This window comes from Pezoporus wallicus, unplaced genomic scaffold (genome assembly GCF_028554395.1).
Source record: "Pezoporus wallicus isolate ANWC-B61680 ecotype Strahan unplaced genomic scaffold, APGP_CSIRO_Pwel_v1 contig_7545, whole genome shotgun sequence".
Lineage (NCBI taxonomy): Eukaryota > Metazoa > Chordata > Aves > Psittaciformes > Psittacidae > Pezoporus > Pezoporus wallicus.
In genome coordinates, this window is record NW_026642398.1 from 2,577,591 (window position 1) to 2,588,179 (window position 10,589).

At 43.1% G+C, this 10,589-nt stretch overlaps 1 protein-coding gene across 1 annotated transcript in view; it reads left to right on the top strand.

Moving 5' to 3' along the window:
* The window catches only part of KCNK9 (potassium two pore domain channel subfamily K member 9), a 79,196-nt gene extending 69,173 nt beyond the window's left edge, over window positions 1-10,023 (top strand). The window contains exon 2 of the mRNA XM_057429793.1: window positions 8,701-10,023. Coding sequence (XP_057285776.1) covers window positions 8,701-9,542 — 842 coding nt within the window. The 3' untranslated portion in view covers window positions 9,543-10,023. The remainder of the gene's footprint in view (window positions 1-8,700) is intronic.
* Window positions 10,024-10,589: the final 566 nt, after the last annotated feature.

The window sequence follows — 10,589 nt, forward strand, 5'->3', positions numbered from 1 at the left end:
ATCTGCATTGATGAGATCCCCATTCAGTCCTCTTTTCTCTAGACTAATCAGGCGCTGCTCCCACAATCTCTCCTCATAAGGGAGATGCTTCAGACCCCTAGTGTGACGATGTTTGAACCTGGAGAGTCGTGGTCAACCTGCTCATCCTTGGACTTTGGAGGTTTGTTTTTCTTGCTGTTACAAGAATCCAGCTTGTTGGCTGATCTGCCTTGCTGCACCCCTGTGGTGCACACGTGCTCTCCTGGTGATGTGCCTAGCTGCTGGTTTGTACTGCTGTTGATGCCTTCAGAAAGGTGGCCAGGCTCAGCTGCAGTCCAGGAATCCAGCAACTACTGCCCAGCTGGAAAGCCAGAACAGAGCTGCCATTGGTTTTGGGAGTAGTTATGAAATGGTATACCAGAAACATGTCCCATATGACTGCTGTTTTCAGTGCCAGTCTTCTCATAGCGCTGGAGCTGAACCTCTTCCCTCTTCCCAGCCTCTTTTCTGAAGCAGAGGCAGTTGCAGAGATGAGTAGAGATAATGTTGTCATGTCAACAAAATTAACTGGCAAGTGTTGACATCTTTGGTTTCCTGGGGAGGTGATACACAAGGTGGCAATTACCTCGGATGCTCTGTCATCTTATTCAGAAGAATTGCCAGTGATCACAGGCATCTCTCATCTAAGCAGTAAAAGTTCAAGCTAAGTTCAACAAGAGGAGATTTGAGATAAACAGGTCTGCTTTGTCATAATAGATGAGCAGAAAGATTGTCAGTGGTTTCATGTGACCATTTGAACATTTCCACTTTCCCTCATTTACTTTTTTAGTAAAAGCCCTTTATAGTGTAAATTTTACACAGAAAAAATGGAAATGATTCATGTGCAAAAGAAAATAAGACAACAAACAGAAATGCAGAACTCTGAAGTGTTTCGGTTCATGTGAACTCCAAAACATCCTCCAGTTCTCTTGAACTCTGATTTGCATCCTCAACCTTGCAGGCAGATAGGTATTCCATCACAGGCTGTCTGATGGAGACATCCTATTCCTGAAGTCATATCCCATGCCTCTGTGTCTCAACCCACCTTGCAAGACCCCAAACTCCTGTCTCTTTCCTCTAACCAAAGGCCAGAGAAAGAGCTGATCACATTGCAGCTGACTCTGCACTATCTCTGCGTTGATTTTTTTTGGCCCTTTTACGTGTATTCGCATATTGGCCAGATGGCAGGCCCAGCAGAACAGATTAATATCGAGTTTACATTACAGCTTCTTTAAGTGGTGGAAATTGGTGAGCAGCTTCAAAACTATTGGCGAGGAAAGACAGATGGGCATAGATACAGATATATGTGGCTCATCATTATCAAGAAATGAGAATAGAAATAGAGCTCATTAGAAAAGTTTCTTATGGCTTGGTTTAAACTTGTAAACCAATTTCTTCATGCAGTAACCCAGTGGGTATCTGAAAGAGCCAAACATTGTGACCAAATCTCTGCTTCCCTGTTAGGCAGAAGCAATTTCTCTCAGAATGGGGGAGCTGTGTCCTGTTGTTGTGTGAGTTCAGGAGGGATACAAGCTCTTTTCCAGGAGAAAGCAGAGAAGCCCCCAGGTCTCTCCAGCTATGGGGAGGGTGGAAACTGCCTGGGCACACACCACTGGTGGGCACACAACTGAATGAGCACCACTTCCAACTACTCTGCCCCAGTGACCTGAATAGGTTTGTACCCCCACCACACCAGGCAGGCATCTGACAGGTAATGTATGGTGGCTGCAGACCAAGAGGGAGTGAGAAAACATGATAGAGAATGGGTAGCACAGAAACTGGCATTTTCAATCTTATCAGTCATTTTGGATGAGTCCTTCAGGTCTGCTGCTGGGCTGTTAGGCAGTCCATTTGCTGACAGTGCCTGGTGAGCTTAGAGAGATCACTGTGGTGGGGGTAATTTCCAAGGCTGAGGCACTTATCTGTCCTGACTTATGGTATGCGTGGATCAGGACTGGCTTTCTGCCTGCAACGCCAGCTTTGGCTGCACCCTCACCTGCCAGCTAGTGGATCAGAGAGAGAAGCCATTTCTTTTCCACATTTCTTTGCTGCACATTGCCTGTGCATACGTGCGTGTCTGACTATCCGATCAGATCTGCTTTTGAAGCTGTTTGCCCTGAACATCTTGACAGTTTGGTTCTAAGATCAACAAGAAAAGACATCTGTGGTGGGGAGACTGAGGTGAGGGGAGCCTGCTTCATCCTTGCTGCCCAGAACAGATCTTCTGCAGGTCTTGATGCAATGGAAAACAGTGAGTGTAATTTCCAAGGTGGCATGGTCTTACCTCTGCAGTCAGGACATGGAACAGAGATGAACCAGGGTGAGAGGCTGTGCTGCCGTTATTGAAGGATTTCAAATTTAAGGTTATACCTGGGGTTGGCCCGTCCTTTTTCCTCTCACAGGATGTGCCTGTCTTCAAACACAAGATGATGTCATCCCATATTGCTGTGTGTGTCTCTGGAGAGCCTTGTGCTGTGCTTTGACCTGGTATTAGAGATTGACTTTTGAGCATGGAAGGGGAGGATGTCTTTGAGGACGGAAGGGGAGGATGTCTTTGAGGATGGAAGGGGAAGCTGTGCAAAACTAAGAAAGGTTGTTCAGTTGGTGTGCTGCAGTGGGATAAGGGAATGAAAGAAATAAGGGGGTCCTGGAGATGTTTAAGGAGAAAGACAGCAGGATTTGGGAAGAGTCAGTGGTGCTTGTGTGCCAGGAGGCTGGTGTAGTTGCACAGCAGCTTTCATCCATGTAACAGCAGCATCCATGATGTGCTCTCAATTTCCTTACATGAAAATGCCTTTGTCCTGGCAAATGAGTTACTACCAGTTAGAAAGATGAAGTATCTTCTTGATCCATACTGAAACCTCTTTCATCTATACCTCAAAGGACATGTTTTTTCTCCCTGCTGAAAGCATGACCAGCAAATCTGGCGGAGACACAGCCTGTTCTTTGTGGCAGTTCCTCTGACGTAGATGAACCTCTGAAGTGTGTGACATCAGGAGGATGTTTTAATCTGAATTATGTTTGCCCATCTGAGTACCAGGTGCCATTTTCCCGTTTTCATTATCTCATGGCCAGGGCTGCTGACAGCATGAGTAAGAAAGATTTGAGTCACATGGATGGAGTAAATAGTTCATTTCTTTCCAGAGGCTGTTGTCAGAGACAACCAGGCCCAAATGTCCATCACGGGGATGAATGATGTGTAGATGAATGAGAGGAGAAACCTCCTCCTGAGAGAAATAAAGCATCTCTCATGAATAACGCAGTGTTGCTTCAAGATTCAAGACATCTAAAACCCGTTATACATTGAACGTGAATATGAATGAGGCTTAGCCACTCTGCAGCTACACACTGGCCTGAATGCTACCTATAAATAGCTTACCACTGTCACATTTCATTTTTATGTTTTAACACTGATCATGTATTTGGCCTGGTACCAGTGCATATCTAGAGACAAACCTCTCCCAGTCTCTGATAGAGCCCAGCGTAGAAAAGCACCTTTTGCTTTGCACCATACAGGCTCCATCTATGCTACTAAGTAGAGCGTGAGCTGTGTTTTGAAAACACAGTATGGAGAATGTCAGTAACAGCTAAACACATGTACTGCTCCAGAGTGATGCTCAGCTACAGTGATCCCTGGCCAGTGCTAACCTCCATGGCTGGACTGGTCATGGACTTTGCCTGGGACAGTGCTGATTGGTCCAGTGTAAAGCCATGACACAAACTGTGCTAATGATGTAAGTGTGGACACTCATGGGTTGGTGGTGGAATCCATCCCTTCTCCCAGTTTACTTTGCTATAGTAGCTATCGCCTTACAGTATTGTAGTTGGTTCCATGTAGATGTAGTACAGTGAAAGGATTTTTTCCCATAATGTTTTAATTTTTATCATAGATCTACTTATTCTGGGCAATCTGTGTCATTGCAGTGGTATGGAAGTGTTTGTTGAGACTCTTTTTCCCCAGAAGCAAAGTGTTATTCAAGAGAATTTGTGTTGGAGGACAAGTCAGACGTTACGGGCCTGTCTGTACGCTGCAGCTGAGCGTGGTGCAAAGATCACCGATGTAGATCTAAACAGGCTGGTCTGTCCACATGAGGCTATACAGTGCCAGAGATACTTGCTTAGAGTCTGAATGCAGGCATGGCATTTTTGTTGATAAAATGTCTCTAAAACCATGAGTGACACAAAGAAGGGAAATAGGGAATGATTCATGTGCGCTGTGTTCCACTGCATGCTAGGGTTGTGGCCTGGTACCCCAGCACAATGTCCTTTTAGAAGTGAAAGATATTTGGATTGTCCTCCTGAATGGATCTCACGTAGAATCTATAATGAGTTTCCCTCTGTGTCCCATCTGAAAGAAACCATGGAAAAATAAGCTTTGAAGGGGGTTGAGTAGGTTTTTCCCAGACTACACTCTGGCAAACAGGAAAATAGTATTCTTTCTTTCTAGAATTGCATATAGAAGCATGTGGTCTTTGAGAGTTTTCCACCTGACAATGGACAAGGTCTGGAAAGATCAAGGGCAGTGAAGACTTTAACAGACTACACATTCGGTGTGCAACTCCTTACAGTCTGACCCTTTGCCTCCCTTGCCTCCTTGCCTGCAAGTTCTGCTTGATATGTGTAGCCCAGCCCTTCTGTAATCAGGAGGAGACAGCTTTTGTGGTGCATTGGTGCTCTGCAGTCCAGAATTGGAGTAACAGTCTGAGACAGGGAATTTCTTCATGCTGAACCATTCTTGGTGGCAGCCCAGATGAGCTTTGTCTTGAAAGCCTAAGCAGCTGGGTGTTATTATGAAAGAGAGAGTGCTAATGACATCACTTCCAATCAAGGTGAAAGTTATTTAGATTGTCCTTGATCAATCAGATTATGTCTCATTAAATATCAGAAAAATCTGCCTGCTGTGGTTCCATTACTTTATTGTGGGAGCTCAGCAAACTGGTTAGTATAGTGAAGTAGTATAGGTAGTACTTACCTAGGTGTGGTGCAGTGTAAAGCTTCATCTGTACCTTTCTCATTGTTATCACAGCCACATGGCTTGTTAGGGGATGCATTTGCTATACCTAATTTTAAGGTCTTCTCATCTTTCTTCTTCACCACAGAAGTGTGAGAAATGCCAATATCATGCTTAACCTTTCTACTTCTCTTTGAGCCTTGTGTTTCTTCTGTGAACCATGTGTTTCTTATGGTTCACATGGCGTCATCTCTTTATATTCTGGTAAAGGGCAGAAACATTCATGTAGAGGAAGCTGGGCTGAATTTTGCTAGCTGAAATCTGCTACCAAGTGGTTTCTGCTTCTGCCTTTACTTCAGACAAGTAAAGCCCAGCTACTTGGAGACTGATTCTGGCATTAATGATCCTCTGTGCCCCTCTCTCTGGCAATGACTGATGTCCTCATGTTTCCCAGAGGCAGTCTTTGATGTTGAAAAGAGAGTGGTTCATTTTAAATTTGAAATTTACTGAATTTCAGAAAACGTGCAGTGCTGGAGTTTGCTTTTCACGCATTGCTCTGTATTGCTGGATAGATTCTGTAATGCTAAAGTAATGGAGAGTTAAGTCTTTGTCTAGTGTGTTTTGAAACCCGTCATTCCAGTGTAGGAGGAAATGGCTAAGGTGCCTATTCCTTAAAGCCATATTGTACTGGAGAAATATATGACTCTGTTCCCCTATACATGAATCTATTTGCAAAGTTTTATTCCATCTTCATTAATAAAGTCCTTCCTTTAGCCCAGCTTCATGGTGAAAATATGGTAAAATACATTTTTGTATTTTGCAATCTGATATTGTGGAAAGTGAGTATGACATGGGACAGAATAGAAATCAGAACTTCTGGATATTCTATCTACCCCTGTGAGTTATAGCCTGATGGTGCCTGTGCTTTCCTGTCTGTAAAGCAGGGACTTGGGTATGTTGCTGTCTTATGGGAGAGCTGTGAGTCCCAAGTTAATTCTGAAGTCTGTGGCAAATTTTAGAAATGCAGTTGTGAGATAGTGTTTAAGCATTAATGTTTTATAATTTCCCTAAACTGCCTCTGTGGATATATTTAGTGAGAGGGATATAGCAATATAGAGAGGAAGTTTTTTTCACCCCAGCCATTTTCTTTAGAACCCAAAGTGAAAGTTGTTTCCACCAACTGCCATCCCTGCAACCATCTGGAAAATCACATTTTCCAAAGCTTTCCTTCTCTTTATCAGCTGTAACTAAAGCTATAAAATGGGAAGATGTCCCTGGTTTAATTAACACCCCTGTAGTTCAAAAGCTGATCTTAGTAATGAGAGGCAATTATAGCCTTTACTGAGGGACAATCAGGTGGAACAAACCCTGCATCAATCTATTCAAGACATTTCACTTTCCAGGTAATTTGGAAAACTGCTTTTTATGATGAACAGGCTATCTAGCCCGATACAACAGGTGAATCCCTTTGTTTTGTAACCTAAAAAGAACTTTCTATATTCAGTAATGTGCTGCTTTTGTGCTTTTTACATAGAATAATAGAATCATAGAATAGTTAGGGTTGGAAAGGACCTTAAGATCATCCTGTTCAAACCCCCTGCCATGGGCAGGGATGTCTCACACTAGACCTTGTCACCATCCATCTGCTAACAACTAGCAACTGAGCTGAAGAAATGCCTGCTGCTTCTTGGAGGGCATTATTGCTCATTTTCTCATTTTATTTTCCTTATCCACTGTTGATTTCCATTTTGAAGGTTGAATGGTGTTCATACTTTTGTACTAACAGAACTGCAGACACCATGCTGTACTCACATCCTGAGGGCTGTGCAGGGTTCTGGCTTCTGCACCTCAAAAATGATGCAATAGAGCTAAAGGAGGTCCAGAGAAGGACATTGAAATGACCAAGGGAATTCTGCTATATGAGCTAAAAAGCCTGTGGCTCCAGTTCAGAAAGGAGAAAACTGAGAGCGGAGGTAAAACTGAGTTTAGCTGAAGGCAGATGTAGAACTCTGATACTAAGGCTAAAAAGCACGAGCTGAAACAAGGACATTGCTCTACATGATGCAGGTAGTGAATTTCTGTAATCTGTTGCCACAGGAGACTGAGGAGGTGGGCAGTGTCAGAAGTTTCATAGAAAGGGTCAGATAGAGAAGCAGATTCATTACATGGGTCTAAAGGTGAGGAGTAGGACTGAGGCAGTACGAAGGGAATGATCCTGCCTCAGTAGTATCTAAGGTGCTGTCTGACCTCCAGCATCTGATTTGTAAGAGTGTGGGTCTGCTGTATGCCCTGTGTTTCATCTGGATATCCTGATATCTCAGAGGTCTCAAATGCTAGTAGATGCTGCTAATTTAAACCCTTTGTGTCCACAATGCAGACACCTACATTGCACTGAAGTTCTACTCATGATTAAGATGCCTGCATTTGGCTGTTTGCATATGTCTGTCTACTTGTGTAGTAGGTGTCTAAATTCTTCTGCAATTAACAGATATTTAGCCACACTAATGGGGACTCAATGAATATGGTCAATGGAGCAGTCTGCAGTGTCATTTCATCTTGCCATAAGGTAGACTTGGGGTGATCAGTTAAATAACTCACTACTACCTGCGTTCATTAAATCTTTGTTGACTGTAATGGGAGCTTGGACACCTAGCACACACGTAGATGCAAAAATTTAGATGTATTAATCCTGGACTGAGTTCTGTCCCAGGATTTCTGTTATAATGACTGTAGAGAAATAGGTGTCTCCTAAGAACAACTCATTGACCTAGGTATAGATGAGGGGAACTGCAGCTGTTGCATGTGCAGAAGTGCATGTTGCTATTCATTAACTTCAAGGAGAGTCTGGATACTGGTACCTACATTGTCAATGTACACCATGGCCAGGTGGGTCCCAGCTATCCCGTTTTGGAGACTTTGGTACTGTCACTTAGATTCTCAGCTGTAAGAAATGTAGAGTTTTAAAGCAGTGTGATATGAAAAAGTGAACTTAGAATTTCAAAACACCCCCCACCCTCTTTATGGTTTGATTTAGAATAAAGGCTTAGCTGTGATATTACCTTCTGTAAACTATGCTGTCCTGGATTAGATGAAATTACCTTTGCCACATTAACTGTAAAAGCTGTGAAACTACAAAGCAAGCTTGTAAGTTGTTTATTCTTCAGTAATTAAAGAGGGCAGGCATGGAATCTTACAGTGTTGCAGAAGAGGGTGGCTTTCATAGGGTGTCTGGCAGAAAGGTTTGTTCAGCCTGGAAGAGTCTGAAAAGGAATTTCTTTCATTGGTGGGTGTGTTAATATTGTTAATTCCATGCTGCCATAAGTGTACTCTGGGTTTGGGATACGGCAACACCAACTCCTCTCAGAAAACACTGTTGAAGTGTCTATCTATTTCCAAAGTTTCCACTTCTGTATGTATTAAAGGATGGACGTGACATTTCTTTAGTGAACGAATTCAATACAGTCTTGTTTAGGAGACTGCACAGTTACTTGAAGTAGGATGGCTTGTCCATCCTTTCATCTTTCCCACTCCTGTGTGTACAGCGGTTCTCTGTGTCTTACTTGCTTTGGATACAGGACACGGTCAAGGAGATAGAAAGGCTATGTGACTGCAGTGTTCCTGTAACTTTGGATCTGGCTGTGGCATCAAACTCTGTGATTCATGTGGCTGGCACAAAGGGGGACTTGTGGCCATGATCTGCCTTGCTGACTGTCCTATCTTTTCATTCCCAGGTTATGGACACGCTGCCCCAGGGACGGATGCAGGGAAGGCCTTTTGCATGTTCTACGCAGTCCTGGGGATCCCACTGACACTCGTCATGTTCCAGAGCTTGGGCGAGCGCATGAACACCTTTGTCAAGTACCTCTTGAAACGCATCAAAAAGTGCTGTGGGATGAGGAGCACCGAGGTCTCCATGGAAAACATGGTCACTGTGGGTTTCTTCTCCTGCATGGGAACACTCTGCATTGGAGCAGCAGCTTTTTCCCAGTATGAGGAGTGGAGCTTTTTCCATGCTTACTATTACTGCTTTATAACATTGACTACCATAGGTTTTGGAGACTATGTGGCCCTGCAGACCAAAGGGGCCCTTCAAAAGAAGCCTCTCTATGTGGCTTTTAGCTTTATGTACATTCTAGTGGGGTTGACAGTCATTGGGGCATTTCTAAATCTGGTTGTTCTCAGGTTCTTGACCATGAACAGCGAGGACGAGAGGCGGGATGCTGAGGAACGGGCGTCCCTGGCAGGAAACCGCAACAGCATGATTATCCACATCCAAGACGACTCCCAGCATGGTCGGCCACGATACAAGGCCGAAGTAACAGACCTTCAGTCAGTTTGTTCCTGCATGTGTTACAGGTCCCATGAGTACACCAGCCGGGTTGTGTCCCACCAAAATTCATTCAGCTCAAAGCTGAACCCCCAGTACTTTCACTCCATCTCTTACAAGATAGAGGAGATCTCGCCAAGCACATTAAAAAACAGCCTTTTCCCATCTCCTGTCAGCTCCATCTCACCTGGGTTGCACAGCTTTACAGATAACCACAGGCTGATGAAAAGGCGAAAGTCCATTTAAAGGGATTTGTCTTCTTTTGCTTTCCTTGTTTCCCCCCAGTTCTTCTCCATTGTTTTGGGTTTTTTTTGTTCCTTGAGTGAGACGGAGTGAGGCTGAAGGGAGTAGAGAAAGCCAGTCCTCCTCTGAGACTCAGCTCTTGAGCATGAAGCATGGATTATTACCGTTCCAGCAAAGTATGCCTTACATTACCCCCTCGGTGGATGTCAGAGGATTCAAGGTGACGTGAAGTGGGTACCAAATCCAAAGTTGCACACACAGCTGGGAGCCTTCATGTGCCATTGGCACTCTTGACCTAATAAACTCTTTTCCTCACGAGCAGGTTGTGTGCTTGTGTGCGTGTTGGGTGTGCGTGCGTGTGCGTGGAATTCCACGACTAGTGCCATGCGACAAAAATCAAAGCATCAGGTATTATTTTGGGTTATTTTTTCCCTTGAGGCAATTGTGTTCCAGTCTGCTTTTAACTTTTAGATTGCTTCCAAAAGGAACGGGGAGGGTGGGAGGGGAGCAAATTTGGTTCATTTCTTTTTTGCCAAGACAAGCATGCGCCATAAGCAGTCAATATACCAGGTGTATCATGGTAAATTTTTTAATGCTAGATTTTAGATTGTATTAACATTAATTAAAAAAAAAAGGCAGGAAAAGATGGATCATTTTAGCTTGCCAGTTCAAAATTAAAAAAAAAAATAAAATAAATAAAGCATGCACTTTGTAAAACTGGTATGCATAATAAAAACACAAGAAAAACTAGCAACGGAATTAATAATCAAAAGCAAATAATCCTATTGATTTAACTAGATTTCCTTTTATCGTTTTCAACCGTTCCAACAATTTTTAAGAGAAATTGGGAGAATTGTTGGAACCAAAGAGTGTATTTTGTTATTTTAATTTTATTTATAAATTTATTATTATTATTATTATTATTATTTTGTGCAGCAAATACCTGCATGAATAGGAATTATATTTTTTTTTTGAATGCTTGGATTAGGATGGGTATAAATAGGTGGATGTATATTTTTTCTTATATAATAGTGACAGGGCATTTCCTTG